The sequence below is a fragment of the Anabrus simplex genome, chromosome X, assembly GCF_040414725.1.
Source record: "Anabrus simplex isolate iqAnaSimp1 chromosome X, ASM4041472v1, whole genome shotgun sequence".
Classification (NCBI taxonomy): domain Eukaryota; kingdom Metazoa; phylum Arthropoda; class Insecta; order Orthoptera; family Tettigoniidae; genus Anabrus; species Anabrus simplex.
Window position 1 is genome coordinate 216173751 of NC_090279.1, and position 26899 is coordinate 216200649.

The 26899-nt window shown below is 39.2% G+C and overlaps 1 protein-coding gene across 3 annotated transcripts; it reads left to right on the top strand.

Annotated features, from left to right (window-relative positions):
• Positions 1–167: 167 nt before the first annotated feature.
• Pgam5 (Phosphoglycerate mutase 5) lies at positions 168–26529 on the top strand. 3 transcript variants are annotated; one of them, XM_067158657.2, is made up of 5 exons: positions 168–362; positions 529–701; positions 1497–1711; positions 6575–6708; positions 19799–26529. In XM_067158657.2, the coding sequence occupies exons 1-5, from the start codon at positions 196–198 to the stop codon at positions 19947–19949; spliced, it is 840 nt and encodes a 279-aa protein (XP_067014758.1). In that variant the 5' UTR covers positions 168–195; the 3' UTR covers positions 19950–26529. The 3 variants fall into 3 exon arrangements, with proteins under 3 accessions (XP_067014758.1, XP_067014759.1, XP_067014760.2); XM_067158658.2 differs by having other exon boundaries at positions 6578–6708; XM_067158659.2 differs by having other exon boundaries at positions 207–362; positions 500–701.
• Positions 26530–26899: the final 370 nt, after the last annotated feature.

Here is a 26899-nt window from a genome sequence, read left to right on the forward strand (position 1 = left end):
GTGGTATCGTTCAATATTTTCCCCACATAATTTGCACACGCATTCGTCGCTCCTGTTGTCAATCCATTACGACAGATGTCGTCTGTTCTGTCTGTATGCAGTATCAATTTTCTGTTGGCAACCTTGGTTCTCGAAATGGGCGTGCTGTCAGTCAGGTGTTACTGAAACTGAAAGCAAATTTGATAGCTCCTAAGTATGCATGTCGCTTCGCGATTTCGGCCGTATGTGATAGCAGGATTAAGTGCTTGTGGCGGAGCTGTTATTTCATATTATTATTTCCACGATGCAGAGAAGCGGCAGGCTTTTGCGTCATGGACAACAAATTTTGTGGCAAAAGATAAATGGGACTACAATTGGGACCGGTAGGTAACCTCAAAGCACGTGCTTATTGCAACCGGCTTACTGAAGTCTTTTCAATTGCTAGCTTGAGCGATATTATTTTTCTATGTCATCATACACTTGCATCATTTTATTACATAATGAAGTTTAATTTTTTAAGGTGGTGTATGATATAATACCGTCTTGTAGGATGGACCCAGCTAGCCTTGTCAGACCTTCCAAGGGAGAAAGTGATGACAACAGATATAATAAAGAGGTGGAGCAAGCCAAGCCTAAGTTCACCCGTCACCTGCTGCTTATTCGCCATGGGCAGTACAACACATCTGCTAAACAGGAGGATGAGAAGACACTTACTGAATTGGGTAAATATATTAGGAAGTGTACTATTTTTTAATCTTTTTGTTACTAGAAACGTGCTGATACTATGATGCCACACTCATCCGTGTATGTGGGAGCTTGTAGTTCTTGAAATTTATATTCGTTTATAACTTGGAGATATGTGTGTGTAAATGTTTGCTTTACCGGGTGAGGTGGCCATGCAGTTAGGGATGTGCAGCTGTTAGCTTGCATCTGGGAGATAGTGGGTTCGAACCCCACTGTTGGCAGCCTGGAAGATGGTTTTCCGTGGTTTCCAATTTTCACACCTGGCAGTTGCTAGGGCTGTATCTTAAGGCCACAGCTGCTTCCTTCCCACTTGTAGCCTTTTCCTATCCCATCATCGCCATAAGACCTATCTGTGTCGGTGTGACTTAAATCAAAGAAGTATGACCAAGGATATATAGGCTGTCTTCTTATTCTCCTTCATTCGAATGGGCTTACTTAGGACCAGAGTTGTTCAGACCTTGGGGTTCATTTTTGCCCGATATCTTTTCCGGGTGTAGCTCCTTTCTTTCCTCTGACCAGGGTGTAGGCTACCTTTCTTCTTCATGTTCTTTTTTTCTTTTCCATATCCTAATATTTCTTGTAGCAGTTTGATTTAGGAAAGGAAAACACTATCAATGATCATACAGCAGAATCTAAAATATTATTTAAATCAGCCTAAGTTGTAGTAATGACATAAAACATTAATGTGTTAAGAAAAGTATTAAAAGTTAATGTTGGCATTTCCTCTGGTTATTGGTAATTATTTCTATTGTTTTTAAAAATTATCTTCACAGGAAGAAAACAAGCTGTCTTCACTGGTGAAAGGTTGAAAGAGCTGAATTTCCCCTACAACCAGCTGATCCGTTCGACCCTGGTGAGAGCCAACGAAACTTCCAGCTACATCGAGAAAGCTCTGCCTGACGTTCCAGTTACTGACTGTTGTTTGTTGGTCGAGGGTGCACCCATCCCTCCTGAGCCTCCAATCGGTCACTGGAAGCCAGAGTTCTATGTAAGTTCTGTATTCGTGGTGGATCAGTCATTCTCCAGCCTCTGACATTTTCCATTGAGGGCTGACTCCACCCAGTAGGAATATGTAAAGTTTAAAATAAAACTCAACAATTTGTTTTTATGATAGATAAAACATGACATTTTATTAATTTTATATGTGTTCATTTATTGATATCTTTCAGTTTTTAATTGTGTGCTTAATTGAACCTTTATGTAGAGGCTAAATTCATTTGATATTTCTCAATAGTTTTAGGAATTCCCATTTATTACGATGAAAAGTTGTGAAAATAATTATAGTAAATGTTAATTCTAATGCTCTCTCTCTTTTCAGTAAAGTACTTATTTATGTTATTAACAGTTTATACAAGGTGTAATAAAGTGACAAATTTATTGCTGCAGGCCGTGTAAACACGCAATTGAAAAGATATAAAAGTACCGGGCGAGTTGGCCGTGCGCGTAGAGGCGCGCGGCTGTGAGCTTGCATCCGGGAGATAGTAGGTTCGAATCCCACTATCGGCAGCCCTGAAGATGGTTTTCCGTGGTTTCCCATTTTCACACCAGGCAAATGCTGGGGCTGTACCTTAATTAAGGCCACGGCCGGTTCCTTCCAACTCCTAGGCCTTTCCTATCCCATCGTCGCCATAAGACCTATCTGTGTCGGTGCGACGTAAAGCCCCTAGCAAAAAAAAAAAAAAAAAAGATATAAAAGTTTCTGTACACGAAAAGTGCGTGGCTAGGTTTGAATGCAACTTAGTATGTAAAGCCAATAATGCACGCCCTTTTAAGCTGCCATATCATTTGTTTAAAATTTCAAATGGATTCATACGAGGCTGATAGTAAAATACGTTGTGTGTTTACAGCGTTCTTGCGAGCAGGCAACCGGGAAGTTCCCTGCTGCTGCAACACGCTGCCCACAGGATTCAGTTTCTGCATCACACTCACTTGTAAAGGACGTATTTTAGAATAGCAATCGGTGTTCACACTCAGGTGAAATTTAATAATGCTGCTTACAAGGAACGTTGTAAATGATATTGCGAGAAGAAAGATGATACCTGCCCAGTTACGCGTACGTCGCCAACAGGTACAAGAATTGGTGAAGAAACACAGAGCTCAGAAAAAAACATCAAGGCTTATCAACAGTTGTTTCCTGTTCTACAAGTCCAACAAAATCATTAACATCGATTGCAGAGCAGAGTACGCCAACGCAAGCAAACATTGGGGAAAGCTATAAAGCGTTCGGAGCAGGCTTTACCAGTGAGTCCACAGAAGAAACGGAAAGTTGTTTCTGCGCTGAGTGTAAAATTTGGCGCAATTTCATCTACCTCCGGCAAGCACTTTTAAATCCAGAAGTTCTTAAATTTCTCAGTCCAGATGATATCGGTTGGCCATCTCCTCGAGCAAGAGATTTTATCTCCGTAAAGGACAGCTCTGGACATAAAAAAATTTAAAGTGCTTCATAATGCAAGACTCATACGAAGTTTCTAAACAAGAATACCCACACCACGCATTCTGTCGGTCTTCTTTTTGTGGACTTCGACCAAAGGAGATTTCTGTGCACTACCAGGAACACTTATTCATTATGTGGAGCCATTCAAAAATATATAGTTCGGGCAAGGAAATATTATTCTGGAAGTACTGTCACACACTCTCTACATCCAGACTATAAGATTGAAGCAAATGACACAAATCCACCCCGTGATATGGCTTTTGAAGTGGGTGACTTCGTACTTAGAAAATATAGCGGAAAGAAACTTTCAAAATATCATGTTTGTACTGTAACTGAAAGTAATGGTGATATTTTTGTAATCAATTTTGCAAGTGCAACGATGAAGCCGAACTGTTTTGTGAACCACCGACAAAAAGATGAGTGCTTTTTAAATGTAAGTGAAATCTAAAGAAAATTACCGGTGACTCACTTTACTCGTGGGAAATGGTATTTGTTGAGCCTATACCAGAAACAGAATGAACAAAAATTTTTTTTTTTTTTTTTCAACTTATGATTATTTTTTCTGACCAAGCTTTCATTGAAACTGTAGGCTACTTAAGCGTTGAATATTCAGTTATTTTTAAATATTTAGTTCATTTTACATTCACTGTTATTAGTGTTAAATGTGTGACAATTCATAAAAATACTTTACTTTATTAAGTAGGGTACATTTCAGTATCTATAGTTATATACATTATTATCAGGAGGAGGAATGAAGCTTGTAGTTTTATGTGACCGATAATCTCAGTATCATAAGCCACAGGACCTCAATTTTTATGTAAAATCCAAACCACCGGATGCAACTTTCACCTCGAAAATCACATATGCAGTAAACGGGACTCTAACTCGATCAGTCTTGATGATCCACGCAGCTTGACCGCTGCGCCATCATACCCCTTCTTTATTATTACTTACTGCAATATTAAATATACATTTTAACATTCAGTGATTGTATTTGACGCCATGCCGCTATAGCACTGATTCGAGTGTGTAATTACTTCTGGTCCTACGCTATGGAATTCTGTCACGCTTATATAAATCTTTTGAAAGTTGTTGCCAGGATTTCCTCCTGACTGCATAGTAACCAGCTTGTATAGGTTTGGATAAAGAAGCCGCTTGTTGCCAGTTTACAAGTAGGCACACTTAAATGTTATTGGATATATTATTTAAGGAATGAGGAACAAGATAGTGTGGAAATACTGTGTTCTTGCACAATTACCTGAGAGATAAAGAATTGAATAGTGCTTACTATATCATTCATACAAAGTTTCAAGCTACCTTTTTAAACACAATAATAATTATTAAATTAATGTTGTAATGGTCCGCCTTTCAATACTGTAATATGCAGTATTTTGAATTACATTAATATCGCATATTATAGTATTGAAAGGTGGACCATCATGACTTTAATAATTATTATTGTGATTACAATTACCATGAAGTTTATATCCTATGACTAGCTTTTTAAATTCACTCCATGATCATAATGATGATGACGATTCTTGTTTTCAGTAATCACCAGTGTTCTGGAAAATCTGTGCATTCTTACTGTATTGTCTGGATTGTCATATATTTTTTGTCTTCACACACACATTCTGTTATACTGTAGAGAGTAGTGAATGAGTTGCGGGATTGTGACAAGGACAGCAGACAATGGTATGAAAAGTCAAGTTGTAAGTTTCCCCAAGAGGAAAATTCCTCTCATTTTTAATTATTGTGTTGATGGGGGTGAAAGTACCTCATGGCAAACACTTTAAGTACCTAGGTGTTAATACAGGGTCTTTATTTATGCTTGGAAGCGAGTTTATCGCCAATGACAGGTCACTCCCGGCCGCTGGCACGCGCAGTTTCCGACGCTCTGCAGTTGTTGAGAGCTGAACTCCGAGGTAGTAGGGTGTTCAATGAAGCTACTGCGTACTGTATGTCGTATTGTATAGTGTTTTATTGTGATTGTGTATAGTGCTGTAATGTGTGTGAAATATTCGTTAAGTGAACGTGTATATCTGCATAATACTTACATTAAATGCAGAAAGTCGTACGCTAGGACAAGACAAAAGTTTCAAGCAAAATTTCCAGGGAGATCCATTCCTGTCAATCGGACAATAAAACAACTGGCCAAGAGATTCAAACCTACAAGTTCATTAAACAATAAAAATAGACGTAAAGGTTGTTATCTCCTTACTGAAGCGTGTTTGGTACGTGGATAATAAGTAAAAATGTGTGGCCCCGTCATGACCCAGATTTAACGGCATGTGATTTTTATTTGTGGGGAATGTTAAAAAATGTAGTTTATGGGAACAACCCTCACACACTAAATGAACTTAAAGACAATATACGAGTTACAATTGCATCCAGCAGTGCTGAAGAACTTGGTAGAGTAACTGAAAACTTCATTAGGATTATTTTGGCAGCGCATGGGGAACATTTTCAGCATAAACTGTAAGCATGGTGAGTAAAATGCATGATAATGATTTTGAGCACCGTATTCTGCCGTGCACACACGCACACGCGGTAGCCGGCAACTGAACAGTCACTGGCGGCCAAGGTCAAGTGAGAAAGTCCCTTCCAAGCATAAATAAAGACCCTGTATAAGGAATGATCTTCATTGGGGGTATTTATATTAACAAGGTTACAGATCTCTTCACATGGTTGTGAGGGTGTTGAGGAGTTATAGTAAGGATGTAAAGGAGAGGGCGTATAAAGTGTGTGGTATGGGACCCTCACCAGCATTACTTGATTCAAGAACTAGAAAAGTTTCAAAGGAAAGCAGCACGATTTGTTCCGAGACATTTCTGATAAAGGAGTAGTGTTACAAAAATGTTGCGCATTTTGGGCTGGGAAGACTTGGGAGTAAGGAGAAGAGATCCTCGACTGTGGTTTGTGATATGGGTGTTGATTCCCATAGGGAATCTGAAATATTTGTCCCGAATGAGTAAATTTAAAATACCTAGCACACGAGGGCGAAACACTGGCAACCAGGGATGAGTTAGCTGGAAAATTTATAATGTCCAATAACGGCCCATTATATTGGTATTAAGTGGTTTGTTCCGAGCTGTCGGTGTGGAATGACATTAGTAGACGAATAAACTTGAGTGGAGATCATAAGATAAGGTTGGAGTTCAAAAGGACAAATTGGAGCAAATATTCATTCATAGGGTGAGGACTAAGGGATTGGAATAATTTATCAACGGAAATGTTCAATAAATTTTGAAGTTGTTTAAAAATGTTTAAGAAAAAGCTAGGTGAAGAATTGATAACGAGTTTGGTGACAGCCCTAAATGCAAATCATTGATTGATTGATTGATTTTCTAAATTACCTTATGGTTGTGGATTGTCCTCTCAGTCCTTAACACTAAGACAAGTTTGTGTGTTCGGCAGCAGTTCTTCCAGGATGGGCCTCGCATTGAAGCTGCCTTTAGGAAGTACTTCCACCGAGCACATGCGTCTCAGAAGGCGGACAGCTATGAGATACTGGTGTGCCATGCCAACGTAATCCGCTACTTTGTTTGTCGGTAAGTGAATCTTGCATCTTTTCATGGTAGAGCCTGAGTTCTCTGAATACTGTTTTTTTTCCCTTTGTTTTTAGGCCGTCTGTGGACCACGGTGCTCGTGTTCTAGCTGTGTTTTTGTCATCGTCTGCACCTTGTAGCGTACTGGACTGTGTTCTTAGTGGCCTCTTGAGTCTTCCTGTTGGCCCAGTATTCCTTCATTTTATCAATGAATTCTTTCTTGCGCTCCTCTTACCAATTCCCAGCTCCTTTGTGGCTAGCTGATGTAAGGTATGTTAGGAAAGGTTTAGTTTTGACCATTAAACGGTATGCATTCATGTCAGTAATGGCGGCTTGATTAATATTAAGCTCTGCAAGATCTTTGTCCACTTGTTTGGTCCAGGGGAATCCATTAGCTTTGCCTTTGTTAGCAACCTTGAAGATCTTATGGGATAATCTATCAGGATCCATTCTGTATAGGTGTCCATACAAAGTCAGACATTTTCTTCTGATGGCATCTATGAGGTTTTCTTGATGCTGGTAGAGCTCATTGTTGGGTTTGTACCATCGTCTTCCATCTGGTAGGATCCTTGGCCCTATTATTCTTCTCAGGAATTTCTGTTCTTGCGCTTGCAGGGCTCTCAGTGGGGTCTTTCTAGTTAGGGATAAGCATTCTGCTGCATACAGGACTGATGGTCTGACTACTGCATTACAGTGTCTCAGTTTTACATTCTTTGATAAATGCTTTGAGGCATACAGGTTTCTGCAGGCATGGTAGGCCTTGTCTAATTTGATTTTCCTTTGTTCAAGAGCCATCGTTTCACTTAGGTCCTCAGATATCCACTCTCCAAGATACTTCACATTTTTAGCTCTCGTGATATGCTTTGTATCACAAACTCCAATTGTTGTAGGGGCATCTTTGATGTTGGTGATAAACTTGGTCTTTCCAATGTTGATCATGAGGCCCGCTTTAGCTGCTATAGAGTTCAGTGTTTGAAGCTGCATAGTGGCCTCATCCATGTCGTTTGCTAATAAAGTATGGTCATTAGCAAAGGCCAGGCATGGAATTCTCTGTTGTCCGATTTTAACCCCATCCCTTAATCCGGTGTTCTCAGGTAATGACCTGGTCCATTCTCTTATGATCTTTTCCAGGACACAGTTAAATAATATGCGTGAGATACCATCTCCTTGCCTTACCCCTGTTTTGATTGTGAAGCTCTCTGATAATTGACCTCTAAACTTAACTTTGGAAATGGTGTTGTGCAGGGTGGCTTGCACCAACCTATTGATTTTTTCGTTTAGTCCCAGTTCTCTTAAAGTGTTGAAGAGTATGATTCTATCCACGGAGTCATATGCCTTCTGAAAGTCGACAAAGATACCTACCCACTGTCGGCATCTTTTCTTGCTATATTGAACGATGGTCTTCAGATTTTGTATCTGTTCAGCACAAGACCTTGCAGTTCTGAACCCTGCTTGATATTCTTCTAATTCTTTATCCAGTTGTCTTGTTATGTGCCGTTCCAGAATCTTGGAAAAGACTTCATACGATACTGAAAGGAGTGATATTCCTCTATAGTTGCTAGGATCTGTTTTGCATCCCTTCTTGTGGATTGGGTGGATAACGGCTGATGTCCAATCATCTGAGAGCCTTTCCTTAGCCCATATGTCGAAGATTACTTTGTGTATGTGCCTGAATGTTTGCTCACCAGCTTGTTTCAACATTTCTGCTACTATTCAGTCTTCTCCAGGGGCTTTGTTGTTCTTGATAAGTTGAATGGTCTCTCTTACTTCTTCATAGGTGGTAGGAGGGATGTCTTTGGTGTCCGGGTTAGCTGGTTCTCTAACTGGGAGGTACTGCGCAGGTTCTTCAGCTTTCAAAAGTCCTTGGAAATAATCAGCTAGGGTCTTGATGCAGTCATCATCATTGAGACACAGTGATCCGTCTGTTCTCTGGAAGTGTAAAGTTTGGGGTGTGAACTGGGTCGTCTGTTGTTTTAGACCTTTGTATAAGTCTCTGGAGTTGTTTCTTCCAAAATCCTCCTCGGCTTGCTTAATCAGTTCTTTGTTGTACTTTCTTTTCTCCCCCCTCTTATGATGCTGGAGGTGTTATTTCTTTGTGTAATAAAGGCTTTAGGTTGGTTTAGTTTTTATGATGGTTCCATTTGAGCCATGCTAGTCGCCTGGCCTCTATAGCCTTGTTGCATTCGTTAGACCACCATAAGTGCTTGTTTTCTTTAGGTCTGTTGGGGATCGTCTTCTGAGCCGCGTTTGTTATAGCATCCCGAAGTGGGTCCCATTTTGTAGTGGTGTTAATCCTATTGGTGTGTTGGTTCAGACTCTCTTGGTAACGTGCATTGTTTTCTTTAAGTTTGGTGATATCAAACCTAGGAATCTTCTTTTTCTTCATAAGCATAGCCTTGGTCTTATACAGTGGTTTCAGATTCATCTTAACCATGGACAGGTAATGATCGGAGTCTATGTTAGCTCCTTGTAAAACCTTCATGTTCATAGTGTCGCAGTGGTACTTCTTGTCTATTGATACATGGTCAATTTGGAACTTGCCCATCGTGCTGTTTGGGCTGCGCCACGTCATGGCCTTCCTAGGTAGGCGTTTAAAAGCCGTAGACTTCAAGAGTAATCCATACTTGGTGCACAGACTGATTAGCCGTTCCCCATTCTTGTAGGTTCTCTTATGAGTAGGGTATCTTCCTACAATCTTCCAGTTTTTCTGTTCTCTCCCAATCTGAGCATTGAAATCTCCCAGCAGTATTGTTGTATGATGATGTGGGATGTTGTCTAGGGTTTCCCCAAGGGTGTCCCAATACTTATGTGTAGTCTCTGGGTTTTTCTTGTTATTCATTGGTAGGAGCAGGGAAGTTAACCAGAGAGTATCCCCTATTGCTAGACCTGAAGGATATTACTGAAGTTCTGTCATTGGGTGAAGAGAAGCCAAGTATGCTAGCAACTAGTTTGTGGTATACTGCGAACCCTGTTCCCAAGAAGGGTACATTCATCATGACACTCTTACCAGGCTTTCCCTTATATATTCAATATTCTTGGGACTCCATGGCATCTTCATCTGGGAACCTAGTCTCTTGTAAGGCTGCAATGCTGATGTTCTTGTCTTTCAGGATTTCAAGGGTGTTGTGACTTCCCCTCTCGGAGAACAATCATCAAATGAGAAATGCAACCAAGCAAGCAAAGGGCGCCAATCTTTAAGTTGAGGACTTAAAGATAAAATTTATAATCAAGCTTGGACGGACTCTTATCACAGGGGTGGGGTGATAGTGCACTAATCATTAAGCAGGAGAATTAAAAATCAAAAGGCTAATTAAGGCAGATTGATTAAAATGAACTAAAAAATACTATTTATTATATTTAATATAAATGACGACGGTTTAACGAGAACTGAATTTAAAATAAAAAATGAATTTAATAAAAAATTGAATGACTCTACTTCGCGAAAACTTGCAATATCTTTAACTCGCTTGCTCACCATGTAGTCTTGTTCTGCTGGTCCTTGGAAAGCTTCCATCCTTGTAGCTGGAACTTCACCGATCGTCTTTGAGATCTCTTCATCTGCATCTAAGTACCATTCCTGCCTTGCAAATTGCACCTCCCACTAATTGGAAAATGACTTCAAAACTAACACTCCCTATTATGCTTTATCCCATATATTGGAGATAAGCCCTAAGTCATAGTTAGAAGAACCACCTTGGGTTATATGGAGAGGATACTCAATTAAGAATCCTTCCAACTTTACTGAAAATGTTCTCTGAAGTTTCATTTCTATCTAGATTAAAACTATCTATTGACTTCGACTGGTTCTAACCGGTCTTGTAGCCGTGCTGTACGTAATTCCTGATGAGAGTGGCTATACACCCCTCATTCAGAATTTCTAAGTATCGAGACGAAGAATCAAGTAGATTATCACGTAGAAGATCAATAATAATGCAAAGAGAGTCGTAGAAGATCAGAAGATCAGTAGAAGATGAAGCCACGAGCTCCAACACGCCCTTTTATAACCTTCTCTCGCGCTAATTACAGGTCGCTACACGTGGTCCAATCAGATGACACGTCTCTCCCCACTCCAGATTTTAGAGTTGACGGGCCATAACCAAGATATCAACTGTTCTTCTATTCGTCCTTTCACTCAGTATCCATGGCAACATGACGCTCCTTTGAAAATATAGGCATTGATCAGTTCGAATAATTCTGGTCGAAATACGGTAGCTTACGTTACCACGCTTGAACACGTGCTAGCTTTTCTCAGAACTTGATGTCTAAATTTGTCCTTCCTTCCTCCTCGGTGATGTGGCAAGATAGAGGAAATCTACTGCAAGTTAATTTTAAACTAATGTCGCAAGAATCTAAGTGAATATGAGGATATTCAGCCCTCGTTTACAAGTCGTAGTTACAAAGTAATGAAATGATAGTGAGCAAATGATTAAACATGAATTATAATACAATTACATACCAAGATAAATATCATGACGTTAAATTCCTGAATTAATTACACATAATAAAATTAACATAATTACACTGTAACGTCTGGAACGTTACATACGCCCCCATGAGTTCTTAACAAATATCACATGAGTTGAGAACTCACACACTTACTCCCACATTGACTTGAAATACCTCTATTACCTGCCCATAACGAGCGACATTATTTTCATACAATTAATTATATCTCACTCTTTCCATATCTCTTTTAGACTGCTTACCATTGCGACTGTCTGTTATTTCAGTTCATCTTGAGGTTTAGATGCTAAATTATGCCCAACACAAGCAACTTTTCACTTTTGTAAAAAAAAAACAAGATTACCCTAGAGAATATAACATAATATATACAATTCAGATTACAGACTCTGCCGAGTGTCTATTTGTCCTTTTACACCCCATCTTTCCGACATTCTTTGCTAGATAGCAGTAACACGTTCTCTTCCAATCTCTTACATTAAAACCATGGAAAACAAATGATACACACAATTTACACTTTTATCACTCTTTCGAATGTTTCAACCTTATCTTGAAGCAGGATGCAATACACTTCACTCGAATACACACGTGATTTAAGCTCACGGTAAAATTATTGCAAGTTAGAAATGCACATACGGGAAAATTAATTATTTGCCGTCGTCAGCTTTAATTAGCCTTCTGTAACATCTCAGAAAACAAATATATAAAATTTCATGGCCTCACATACGGAAAACAGATGATCTATCGTCAATGAACGAGCGTAAATCTACCGCTACACAAACACCTCCCTTGTTTACAAACACAACTAGGAAATACCACCACAATTGAGACGTAAACACATACCGCTCGAAGTCTGACATAACCAGTAGCAACTTCCCCGAGTTACTGACCTATATCTCACAATCCGGTTCAGCCACCTCACACGACAGGTATCTCCGTAAACTACTAATGTTATATGAACCATTCATTACGCTCTCGCCATCCGCTAACTTGTAAGCACAGGGTCCTAGTTTTCTATGTACTTTATAAGGGCCTTGATATAAAAGAAAAAATTTCTTTGTTACCTTATCCTCACTATTTGACAACATGGGAACTCTCACCAAAACCATATCACCTACCTCAAAGTTATCAAGTACTTTACGTTTCTGTTGCCTTTTACGTTTATCTCCAGATTTAATCAGGTTCTCCCGTGCCAGTCGGACGTAAAATTCAGCATTACGAGGTGGTTCCTCAGGCAAACCTAACACTCTCACTAGTTCATTCTGAGGCTTACAACCAAAATGAACTTGTGACGGCGTCAATCTCGTGCTTTCATGTTGAACTGCATTGATCCATGTCTCTATGCGGGATAAATGAGCCACCCAGGCTGTATGCTTATCGAACACTAAGCATCTAAACATGCGAGATAACTCTTTCATAACGCGCTCACACATATTGCCCTGAGGGTATCTAATAGATGAATGAACCTGTGTAATACCTAGCTCTCTAATTATGGACTTCCATTTTCTCTAAATAAATTGCGGTCCACTGTCTGATAATATTCTAAGAGGAGTACCTAATTCAGGGATATACTTCTCTTTGATTATACGACTACAAGATTTTCCAGTGGCTTTTCTCATACCGTATAATCTGACCAATTTCGAGAAGGCATCAATAATGACTAAAATATATTGGAAGCCGAACTGTCCCTTAACCACAGGTCCAAATAAATCAGTACACACCAAGTCACCAGGTCTTTCTGAGATTACTGCCTGACGAGGTCCTTCTAAATAGCGGTTAGGAACTTTGCTACGCTGACACAGATCGCAAGTGGAAAGAATTTTTCTTATATCTCTTCCCATCTTGTCCCATATAAAATTCTGTCGGATCTCATACAGAACTTTATTAGCTCCAAAATGTCCTAATTCCTTGTGGATAAACCAAATCAATTCCACACGTAGCGCTTTGGGTACACAAATCCCCCAGAAATCCTCGCCACATTTCCTGGCTAGAAACCCGTTAACCAGTTTGTACGTGTGCCTACCATGCGACACAGTGAGCTGCTCTCCTCCCTGAAGTACAGACAAAGGTTCCCGACATTCTTCGTCTACCGACTGTTCAACCAATAGGTTACGTAGTCTATTTAGAGCAGTTTCATTTTCCTTAGACAGACATGTACATATAATAATGCCCTCACGTGGCTCTAGAAGGCTACCTTCTTCGCACAACTTCGGATCACGTGACAATAAATCAGCAAGGACATTATTCTTTCCCTTAATGTGAGTTACCTTAAAATCATACTCTTGTAGGGCGAGTATCCATCTGCTAACTCTGTTAGATGATAATTTACACTTGGATACAAAAGAAAGAGCATGATGATCCGTCCTAATTTCAAATTCGGTACCTAAAACATACATCCTAAATTTACTGAGGGAGTATACGATAGCTAGGAATTCAAGTTCCGTTATAGTATAACGCTTTTCAGCAGCACTTAAACCTCTGGAAGCTAAAGACACAATCCCTAAATTACCATCATCATCTACTTGACATAATGCACCAGCGATACCACAGTGAGATGCGTCCGTCAGCAACACATACTTCCTATCGGGCATGGGGTATCTCAAAACAACCGCTTGCCTGAATCCTTCTTTTAATTTTAGGAAAGCTCTATCATGATCTTGTGTCCATTCCCACTTACTGCCAGCTTTCAATAGTTCTCTAAATGGCTCTAGTAAGTTAAGTTTCCCGGTCTTGATCAGGGAGTTAATATTGATCGTGGCTAGGTATGTGATGTTCCTTTTTCTTTTAGTTCTGACTGGGTCACATGAAGGCATAGGTCCCCCAGAATCAGACGACCTATATGCCCTGTCATGAACGGGGGTGGATTGGTTACCACCTGGGGTTCTATCATTATTATTTTCGTACTTCATGTTTGATACAGTCTATCACACAAGTGTGTATAGTTGGTCACCTGAAAGTGACGAGTTGTTGACTATCAAGGTTGCACTGTGGAGAAAGAGGAAGGAAGAAGGGATGATAAGAAGGAAGTGAAGTGGCATTGGCGTGGTCCTAAGTTTGGCCGGTGCGCAAGAAAGAAGAATCAGATATGGGCACAAAGTACTACTGTGTACAGATTAATGCACGAGATCGTGCTTGCTTGCTTGCTTGCTTGCTTGCTTGCTAAGTTTTTTGTATGAAGGTACTGAAGTACGTCAGTGGACTACGGAATCTCCTCCAGGCATTAAATACCTTATTTACGCAAATAATCCCCACACCCTAACTTTAGGAAGGCTGATTTTGACAACAACAAAAAATGCAAAAATTGACTTAAATAAAACCTGCACCCCAATTTTGTGCCTCATTTAAAAATATATATATGCGGGTATTATTTACAGTATTTATTTTGTCCTTAAATAGCGTAGCCAGATTTCACCAGTGGTTGCTGTGGACTTGTTCTCCTTCAGTGTTGGACTGTCCAGGATATTTTCAACTTGATTAGTACTTTCTTCTAATGTAAACCATTTCTTTTCACTTTGAACTTAATCTATAACTGTTATACTTTGCAGAAGAGTATGGATATTCACTGGTTCTTGCAATGCCTAATTGATCCATTCGTGGTCTGTTTATTTGCTATTAAATGCTAAAAAGTTGAGAAGGGTTATATATGTGCATATCTCGAAAATTAGTAGGGTATCAAAATATGAATTAATGAATACAGTACTAAACAATCTGAATAATACCTTATTTATTCAGTTATAAGCTGAACTCCGGGAAAATCGGAAATGACATTTTTAAAAATATGAATGAAGCACACAAAGCTTAAGGAATAAATTTTCTGCCATTGTTTAGTCAGTTACCACCATCAGTAATTAAAATTCATTGTCTCTTATTTCTTTATCATTGTCTTCGTACAGAGCATAGTCTTCTGTGCCGTCCATACATTAGAGATCAAACACTTTTTAATCACATGACCAGTTATTTTTCATGTAATGTTTGGTTGGTAGACTTGTTAGAGTTTCTGTAGCAATTGCATCCATGAGAAGATCACTTAACATTTCCTTGCACGTACGAAGAAATTTTACTTAAATATGTAACGAAACTCAGAAATTGTTGTAGAAAATAAAAAGACTGAAGATGTTAGCCAGGATGCAAAAGGTTAGATTCATGTTATGTATCTCATCAGTCTTATCAAATAATTCCTAATACACAATAAAATTTTGTTTTTTGGATGCATGTTACAGCGAAAGTAAAGTTTATAGTCATAATCAATAGGGCAGATGATAATTCATTTTATTATTAATTATTCAATTTGTTGTTGTTGTTGTTGTCATCAATTCATGGACTGGTTTCATGCAGCTCTCCATGCCATCCTATCCTGTGCAAACCTTTTCATTTCTACATAACTATTGCATCCTACATCTGCTCTAATCTGCTTCTCATATTTATATCTTGTTCTACCCTTTCTGTTCTTACCACCTACACTTCCTTCAAAAACCAACTGAACAAGTCCTAGGTGTCTTAAGATGTGTCCTGTCAGTCTCTCTTCTTCTCATCAAATTTAGCCAAATCGATCTCTTCTCGCGAATTCAATTCAGTACCTTTTCATTTGTGATTCAGTCTACCCATCTCACCTTCAGCATTCTTCTGTAATGCCACATTTCAAAAGTTTCTATTCTCTTTCTTTCTGAGCTAGTTACCGTCCATGTCTCGCTTCCATACAATGCCACACTCCACACGAAAGTCTTCAGAAAAATCTTTCTTAATTCCTATATCAGTGTTGGAAGTGAGCAAATTTCTTTTCTTAAGAAAGCTTTTCCTTGCTTGTGCTAGTCTGCATTTTATGTCCTTACTTCTGCCATCGTTATTTTACTACCCAAGTAACGAAATTTCATCTACTTCCTTTAAGACTTCATTTCCTAATCTAATATTTCCTGCATCACCTGCCTTCATTCTACTGCACTCCATTACTTTTGTTTTGGACCTATTTATTTTCATCTTGTACTCCTTACCCAAGACTTCGTCCGTACCATTCAGCAACATCTTGATCTTCTGCAGTCTCAGATAAAATAACAATATAAGGGGTAAATCTCAAGGCTTTGATTTCCTCTCCTTGGATTGTGATTCCTTTTCCAAATTCCTCTTTGATTTCCTTTACTGCCTGTTCTTTGTAAACATTGTAAAGGAGGGGGGACAGGCTGCAGCCTTGCCTCACTCCTTTCTGGATTGCTGCTTCTTTTTCAAAGCCCTAGATTCTTATCACTACAGACTGATTTTTATACAGATTGTAGATAAGTCTTTGCTCTCAGTATCTGATTCCAATCACCTTCAGAATTTCAAATAGCTTGGTTCAGTCAGCATTATCGAATGTCTTTTCTAGATTTACGAATGCCATGTATGTGGCCTTGTCCTTCTTAATTTGATCCTCTAAGATCAAACGTAAAGTCAGGATTGCTTCATGTCTTCCTACATTTCCTCTGAAGCCAAATTGATCTTCTCCTAACTCAGCTTCAGCTTCAACTTATCTTTCCATTCTTCTGTAAATAATACGTGTTGAAATTTTGCAGGAGTGAGATACTAAACTAATGGTGTGGTAGTTTTCACACTTATCAGGTCCGCCTTTCTTGGGAATAGGTATAACAACATTCTGCTGAAAATCGGATGGCACTTCTCCTCTCTCATACATCTTACACACTAAATGGAATAACCTTGCCATGCTAGTTTCTTCTAAGGCAGTCACTAATTCAGAGGGAATGTTATCAACGCCAGGTGCCTTGTTCCTATTTAGGTCTCTCACAGCTCTGTTAAACTCTGACCTTAAAATTGGGTTTCCCATTTCATCTCCATCAACAGCCTCTTCTTGTTCCAGAACCAAATCATCTACATCTTTACCTTGATACAACTGTTGGATATGTTCCTGCCATCTTTTTGCTTTTTCTCCTTTCCCTAGAAGTGGCTTTCCATCTGAGCTCTTAATAATATTCATAAACCTAAGATTTCCTTTCTCCAAAGATTTCCTTTCCTAAGACCATACAACCTTCATCATCATTGCACTTCTCCTTCAGCCATTCTTCCTTAGCTACCTTGCACTTTCTATCCACTTCATTCTTTAATCGCCTGTTCTCTTTTCTACCCTCTTCATTTCTAGCATTTTTGTATTTTCGTTGTTCATCAATCAGGTCTAGTGAGTTATCCACTGATTCTTAGTTGATCTTTTCTTCCTTCCTAACATTCCTTCAGCAGCCGTACTGACTTCATTTTTCATGACTATCCACTCTTCGTCTATTGTTTCCTTCAGCCTTTTCATTTAGTCCTTGTGCAACATGTTCCTTGAAACAATCCCTCGCACTCTTTTCTTAAATTGTCTATATCCCACCCACTTGCATTCCTTCCTTTCTTCAATTTCTTCAACTTCAGATGGCATTTCATGACCAACAAGTTGTGGTCAGAGTCCTCGTCTGCTCCTGGGAAAGTTCTACAATCCAACACCTGGTGTCTGAATCTCTGCCTAATCATAATGAATTATTCAGTTTATTGTTGATAATTTAATAAGTTGTTACTTTATTTTTTCCAAGACAGTGTTAGTAACTGCAAAACATTTATCTCTCTTTAGTGTAAATATTCAGTAGTAAATTGTTACAAATATAACCTCCTTAATGTCCTCATTTGACGGACGAATCACCATCAACGTCGTATACCCTTACTCCATATGAGCGCCACAGAGAGATTTGGAATAGAGCCTAGGCTTTTGGCACACACTCTAGTGATTAAAAAACATTTACTGTCACCTCTAGTACTCTGCCGACTAACATTTAGAAGGTAAAAAGAATTTAGACTAATTGGACTCGAACCCATAAATAACAGCGTGCAGCATCAAGTATTGACTTGCCATTGCACTGCTTGCGTGCAACTCATATAGTCAGTGGCACCAACTTGCTAGCTTGGGAAATCTTTAACAGTTTTGTAATTGCTGGATGGGAAGCGTGATATATTTTATAAATATATACATAGAGTACATTGTAACAACTTATTTTTCATATAGCATCATGTAGATCTAGATTCATCACGATGTGCAGCCATCTTGATTCTTACAGCTGTGTCCGTGATAGGAGAAAAGCCCAGATAAGAGCGTTAACTGCCTCTCAACTTCGGCAGCTAAACTCAAGAATATTCTCCAAGATCGCACATAAACTGAAGTTATAGGACGCGTTTACAACCAAACTTCCAGATAAACATGCAAACTGCCGCATAAATTTAAAAGCGTACTTTTATCTGGCTGTCGTAGTACAAACTCAATATATTGGTATGTGTAAGTGTAGTGCATGTTATAATGCTATATCACCACATGAAGTCGAGCTTCGTTCATTCCATTCCTGACTGGAAACAGACTGTGGATTTTCATTTTCATCTTGAGCAAGATATACTGTTCCTGCCTCCTCTTTTAGGCAGTACACACCAGTTGCGGCAAAATGTATGTGTAAAATGACGAGTGGCAAACTTTGGGTTACTCTTTATCCAGCTGTAGCCGGGTAGGGGCAAATATGGTTCCTCTTCACTTTCTTCGGTCTTTCCTTCAACCCTGGGTCCCGGTGGCCTTCCATCTCAATCGTGGTTGTCCGCGGCCTCTCCTTCCTTGCTTTTGCATTTCCATCACCTGTTTTGGGATTCTTTCATCACTCATTCACTTTGTGCCCAAACCATCTTAATTGCCACTGCTCTATTCTATCAATAATTTTTTTTACACCAATTTCTTCCTGGTTTTTCTCATTCCTGATTTTCTCTTTTCTACTTTTCTGTATCATACTCCTCAAGAACTTCATTTCGGCTGCTTGTATTTCACTCTCATCGTTCTTTGTCATTGTCCAAGTTTCTGCTCCATAAGTTGTTATAGGTATGTAATACATCTTGTACATAGTATCCTTTGCTTCCGTTGGCACATCTTTGTCCCATAACATGTTTCTTACACTATGATAGAAACAACTTCCAGCGTGAATCCTCTTACTAATTTCAGCATCCAGTCTAGCATTCTCCATTAATTCACTCCCCAGGTATTTCAGCGTCTCCACTACTTCCAGAGACTTGTCTGCAAGTCTAATCTGACCTTCCCCTTCTTTTTCCCCTCTAGTCATAACAAGAGTTTTACTTTTATCTAGACTTATTTTCAATCTACATTCTTTGATCTTCCCATTCACCACGTTCAACTGTTCTTTAACATTCCATGTCTTCTTCCCAAATCACAATATCATCTGCAAATAACATCTTCATTTCTCTTCCTCCATATGCTGCTTTTGCTGTTCTCATGATGTCATCCATTACTATTGTAAACAGGATTGGTGTTAGAACATTTCCCTGTCTCAGCCTACTAGTTATTTTGAACCAACTTGTCCTGCCAACTTGTGTTTGCATGCAACTACAACATTCCTTGTACATTGCCATGATCATTTTTATTAATCCCTGTCCAATTCCTTTTTTGCACCAGACGATCCCAAACTTTTGTACTGGGGACACTGTCATATGTCTTTTCAATGTCGATGAATGTCATCACCATATCATTCCCATACTCCAATTGCTTTTCCATCGGTTGTCTCATAATGTAAATGGGTTACCGACCTTAAATAAAAATGAAGTATTGATTGACGATTTGACTTGGTTCCAGTGCTCTTCAGTTCCCTGCAGAAGGCTGGTTGCGATTCACCTTGAATCACTGCAGCATCACGTGGGTGAGCATTCTGCCGAGCGGCCGGGTCACGGTGCGAGCCATGGGGGACGCCGGTCACCTGCCTGCCTATGCCGTCACTTCGAGCTGACGTGCACTTGCGTTGTCTAAAACAAGTACATTGAGTCTCTGTCTTGGAGTGTATAGATTTTTATAATTTGGGAAGTGCAACCTTCTTTTTTAAAGGTTTATGGATCACCTGACAGATTATGAATTTTCTGGTTGCAGAGGTAAACTGGAAAATAAATTTAATTGAGGAATGGCTGATGTAGACAAGGATGCTCAGTCTAATGGCATAGTTTACTGTGTCCTGATGTTGCTAAAATATTAAGAGCTAATCAGTGGAACAAGAATGAAATGACACTAAATTACAGTAGAGCTTGGTTAATTCAAATCTGAAAGGACACCAGGAAAAAAAAAACCACAGAGCATACTTACTAAGTTTTCTTTTAAGTAAAGACATGCTCTAAAAACTTGCACACGGTTCTAAACATAACACAGTTTAAGTGAACTAGACTGGTTTTAAAGCAGTAACCTGACACGCCACACTGTCCTACAAGCAGTGTACATTCCCATATTATAATACCAATATAGTTGGTCCGTTATTGGACATTATAAATTCATTCATGGTTGTCAGCGTTTCACTCCAGTGTGCTAAGTTGGGCTCATCGGTTGGTAAATAGCACACCCACCAAGACGCATGGCTAGTGCATACTGTCGAGGCTACTTGGAGCCACCGGCAGTGCCAGTGCACTATGAAAGACTTTGTATGCATTTTCATTAATATGGTATTTTTACTTGAATTCAAGCAGTGTAATATTTGAATTAAACACACATTTTTAAGATAATGTTCAGTAATGTCAAGGGACCGCATGGAAAATGTGAACAAAAATCATTGGAATAAACCATATTCTACTGTAATTGTAGGAATGAAAGCAGGCTGTGTATGGGGTCAAACACTGCCCTCCTGCTGAAGATGTTCTAGAGATGTGTAATTTACAGGTGCTCTGAGGTGTGTCCAAAATAATCAACAATGTACGTATTATTATTATTATTATTATTATTATTATTATTATTATTATTATTATTATTATTATATTGGCAAAGAGAGGTCAAATACAAGGTCTGTTCAAAAAATAACTGAGCTTTCAAATAATCTCTGTAGAGGGTTCACCTTCTGCGTACTTAGCTTTGTCCTGTCCTCTGTTAATACAATGCTCTCAACGGCACTTCCAGTTGTGGAAGCTCCTGGTAGGCTATTTAGGAGATCACGCACAGTTATGCCTACAATTTCATTTCATTTTGATTCTTGAACTGCTTCCAATTGTTGTCCTTTCTGGGTGAAATTCAGGTTGGGGAAATAGCAAAAAAAAAAAAATGAACGGGAATAGGTCACGGCAGTAGCCTTGTCGTGGTGGAGGCTCCGAAAGTCTCTCCCTTTTCTCTCAAACGTCTCAAAACTTTGAGATAATACCGGCTGATCACTGATGCACAGTACCATGATTAAGGTTCCCATATGTACAGATTTACTCTTCTCTTATTTCTAAAATATATTCTCTATTCTTCATTTCTAACCAAAGATTGTTCATTGCTACCAGTTCCAGTCACAAATATATCCGTGAATTGTTTCATTCAAGTGGCTGTGAGGCCTCATTTCCATATGGATATCTGGCGATCCTGCTGTTCGTATTGTCAATGACACTTGCATGTTTGATCTGGTCTGCTGCTGACATTGGGCATAGAAATTCTTCAAGGAACGCAGAAATCGTGGACCGCCATGGTCGGGAAGGAAGTTACAGACTCGCCGCCCTCTGCTGACAGTTTCTGGAGTGTGTCTCACTGTGCCATGGCTGCATCCTCATCCAGAGGTGGTGCAGCTCTTTTCGGGTGCACCCGTATTGGAGGTGAGGTGCTACCACATACCAGCCATCCCGCCATTCTTAAATTCCTGGCAGTGCCGATAATCAAACCTGGATCCCCGAAGACGGCGACTAATAATACTAACCATTACGCTACGTAGGCAGGCGCCTTCTGGAGTGCAGGTCTCCGTGTACATGGCAACTTGAAGCAGTCTTCCTTGTTAAAGTTACTTCAGCACAGCTCTATCTCTATGGCTTCCCTCACAAGTTGAGCATAGAAGTCTTTTACATGCGAGATGTAGTGTTTATTGTGCACTATGTCTTCTGGTATGAGCTGGAACATTGATCTGGCTCAGTCTCATCCTTGGCTTTGACGATACGAAAGTGACTGAGGTATGAGCAGTGCTAGTAATGCCATTACTTATGCAGCCAGTCCCTGCTATGAATGGTGTGAAAATATTGCTCATAAGGTCGGTTGGTGCATGCATTTCGATGGGCTTGGCAGACTGATATGTAATAGCAACTTCTGCCTCCGTGAGGGAAGCAGTGGGAAACTACCTCACTCCTCATTTTCCTACTATGCCTCTTTAGTGATTTCTAGGCTGTTGGCAGAGCTGTGGAGAATCAAACCAACTTTTGGGATGAATACCCAACGTACGTACTGTAGAAGTGTTCTGCTATGGCAGACGGGCTGATAGCATTTTCTGTGGAAGATGAAAGAGCGACATTCTTCACTGATCTGATGTGTTCTTTCACCCTAGTGCTGACAAGCCTTTCTGTCGAGCCAATATACGAGCGCAGAACACTCCAGAAACTGTCGGCAGAGGGCGGTGAGTCGGTAACTTTCCTCCCGACCACCCCAGCGCAGTGCGACGATCCCAAAGTCCAGCCAGTAGGAGGCCGTGAATAATTAGGTCGTGGCTTCCACATTCCTTGAACAATTTCTATGCTTGTCAGCAGCGCTCCTTCATATGCTTTGCCCTGATGAAAGTCAACGAAACTGTTTTTGTTAAGACTCGTTAATATAAAGTGGCTTTAATCCAGATATAATATTTATTTAAATAAATGTTTTTACCAGTTTGAAGCAGTAAGAAATGTTGACATGTCAGCAACAGCTACTGAACGAAATGCATAGTTAATGTACAGTACCACTTGCTGTGAGCCTCCAAGACTTTGTACATTGTTAAAGCTCGGGTTATTTTCTGAACGGGTTTTCTGTGTGGCGTTAGCTTGCAGAAGAGACTCAATCGTACTTGAAGGACGTGTAGACATTGTTTTGTCTATGATTCTCTTTCTAGTCTGAAAGTTCTTGCTTCTTGCCTGTAAAACTACCTCAAAAATGTTAATGCTTAGGTCTGTCTGTCTGAAATGTGCAAATGATAATGTTAAAAATCCAAGCTGGACACCGGCGCACCAGTCTTCACGGACAGCTTTGAAACTTGTGAACTGCTTCCTTTAAAGGAAGAGAGGTTGGTACAATGAATATAGTTTATTTCACTGAACACCTTGTAGTCTTGCAAAGGTTGATAGCTTGGAACAAACAGAAAATTGATTAATTTTGCCTGGAAATTGTCCCATAAAAGGATTAACAGGTACTGTACCTGGATTAGGTTATACTATATAACCATATAGCTGTCCATGTTGTGTTGCAACTACAATAAGAATCTGTACCGTAATGTTAAATATGCAGGTTTGACAACTTATTATTCTTAAAACATTTTCACTCATCATGCGTTTTTTAGAACCGAAAATTAAGTTATACATAGGAAAAAGTATGTAGTTAGGTGATACATATACAGCCATCTTGTCAAATTAATTTCTGGAATGACCGTATAGATTTCTTAAAATATTAAGAGATTGATTTCTGAATCAGTAACTCGAAACATTACCCGAGACTAATAATACATATTTTAACACATTGAGGACGCGCCCCGAACGGAGGTTCAAGCTGCCAAGAAAGAATAAAAATAGAAATAACAAAATAAGGCTAAAATTTTCACCACAAAAAGAAAGCTGGACTTAGGAGTTACTTTTAAATTTATATCCTGCTGGACCAATTGTGTAAATGTGTGAAAATTGCTACCATATTGTCCGAATAATAAAATTCAGTGGGACAAATATTTTGAAACAGGGTAAATTTCAAATGTATTTTGAAAAAAGAAAAGAGTTAAATGTAGGCAAGATTACAATTTATTATATTGAAAGTTTGAAATTCATTAAAATGAAATGGAAGGTGCCAAAAGATAATTTTGCAATTCTGAACATTTCATTATACTGGTGTTTGGTATAATGCCATTTCACTGTACAATCAAATACAAATTGAACAAAACAAATCATATCTTCAGTTCATCTTCAAAGTTCATTTCAGGAAATATTATTGTGAAATGATCCTTGACATCCAGTCAGTTTTGATTTTTATGTTTGATGGAAACAAGAGCTGAAAACTCTGCCTCATGAAAGTGTATAGTGGCAGATGTAGTTCAGCATTGATACCTCCTGCAGGGTGCGGAGCAAGGGGAGGTACAGTTACTTCACTATATATCAGGCATGTGAAATTAATTTCATTATGTTCCATATTGACAATTGTCACTATTAGCGAAGATTGGAGGGTCCACCTATTCACTACCGTAAATTATTTATTCAATCATTATATATTAGGGACTAGTTTCTACCCTTCCACTGGGTCATCAGCCTGAATCACAATTGGGAAGACATTATATGCAACTTACATTCGATACATATGATCATAACACGTTATATCAGTGAATCGAGACATGCCAATGTGATGCAGGTTTTTCCCGTGGAATTTGAGCTGACAACAGTAATTCTGAGCAGCATGAGGAAAACGTATTGAATCCCTACAATAAGAGATTTTAGGGGTACATACTCATCATTGCATTACGTCTAAATCTGAGATATTCTGGACGGCACTATTCCAGACTTCTACTCTATTTTGACAACGTTCAAAAGGCTTGCACTAGTGTCCCAGTTGCATGATGTACAGACAGCAGACCCTTGCCACTTTGTTAACATGCTGGTATTATTAAGGGGGAGATATGACTGAATTTTTCACCTCAACCTAAGTTTTTTGTTAAACTGATTCCATAGAACGTGTTCTCTTTGAACCAGTTCCATTTTACCTCGTCATAAAATACGCATGATATGTACAACTGAACATTGAGATTGAAAATATGCTGTGTGTAAATGAGAATTACATTTGAAGCACTTTCTTATAACACAGAGAAATGTTCTACAGTACTGTTCCGTAAAAGCCTGCGTTCAGTTCACAACTGTGTGTTTCTTATTTGTGAAAAGACTTTCCTTTTGAGTCCCAGTTGAAATTGCATAGTTCTGTGCTATGCAGCATGTTGGACCAACGTTCATAATTTCCTGGCCACTGAAGTTACACACTTGATTATTTTTTTGGCTATTGTCCAATTCTCTGCTTTTAGGATTCCAAAAATCTAAATACTGGCATAATTAGTGACAAGTAAGTAAAACACACTTTTTGTACTTTTTTCTTCTGAAACCTATTTTTCTGCTTTATAATTTTTTAAATGGCAGTTAATAGAATGTTTCAGAAGTACTCGAATTGTAAACTGAAGACAGTAATTGACAGAAATAATTTAACGAGTCCGTTGTCACAAAACTCTGGTAATTTCATTATTGAACTGGCGTAAAGAGCTTGAATCACTGAAAATAAGTAAATTATGGTTGCTTCTTGGGAACTTAACCCATTTGAGTCACAATAAATGGCCACATTGTTCCCGTGGAATCACATTTAATATGCCCGCGCGTAGTTTGAGCGTACCTTTCACACAAAAACATGCATACAATAGAAACTAATGCAGATAATTCACTCAAATTTTGCATTTGTCATTGAAGGTTGTGACTTGCCCATTCTTCATTCCTTGAGTGACTGCTGGCTGTGGTACATCTGTTTCACTTGAAATAATTTCATTAAGAGCCGATCCGTGTACTCTAAAAACATCGCAATTTCGGACGGTGGGCGGACCACACATTTTTTGTAAGTATTTCTGAAACACCACTGTATCCACAAAATGTATATATATATCAGGATTATAGTCTTTTTTTCTCCAACCACTACGCTTCTTTAGTGTCACCGGGCGCGCGCGTTTGGAAGAACCTGGCGCATCACTATCCTCGAACTTTTCCAAAACGTCATTGTCACAATGGCCATCTAAAACAGTCTGTGAGTGCTTTCAATCTCTCATAAACATTACCGTGAAAGCGCTTCGACTGCGTAATGAGTGCTGAATGCTGAAGAAAATAAACTGTTATTCAACGATTCCAGTGTCAAAGACAGCGTCGTTTACAAACAGTACGTGCCTCTAGTTCCCTACATTGTGTTAGAAAATATATTGCAAACGGAATCTAATATATGAAGATAAGGGAGGTACTGCGTTATTGCAAGCTGAGCTCATTTGATTCATGTGCTAAAACACTACGTGCGACCACAGCTCCTCATAAGATGCAAATGGGTTAAATAATAATGGTGTTTCGGAATGATTATTAAAGCCCTTTCTTTGATCAAAATGCAGAATTCAGTCATAACTTCCCTTTGCATTTTGCTGGTGAAAACTGTTCTTTGTACGGCTAGCTGCCACCACTAAAGCCTTCCTTTCCAGTTTTCTCCATCTTACAATACAGACTTATCTCCCGGCAATGAGGAAAGGGAATACATTCTTCCATTTTTTATATGTATTTGGTGTCTTTTTATGAAGCACAGTATTTTGTATGTGATTACATGGATTTTGTATTGTGACATAATGAAGATGAATATACCTTTGAGCGTTTCTTTTATTTTCTTACCCATAATAATATGCTCCGCACTGCCTCGTGTCAGAGGCTGCTCCTTCAAGTGTACTTCACCTGAGTTGGGTGGCCTCAAGTAATAGGCATTCGAAGGAGATTTTCATTCCAGAATCCCGATGTGTTGAACAGGTGCTTGCAGCTATAACAACGTGAATGGAACTGAATTGTGTATGGTATGTGGTCTGTACTAGTACCGGATAAAGAGAGAACGTTTAACCGATTTCGGTAATTCGTAATAAATACGTTGCAAGATTGTGAGCGACTGCAAAATGACCTCAATGTTGTGAGATGGATAGCAGGCTATGGTATGATGATAAACGGGGTTAAAAGCCAGGTTGTGAGTTTC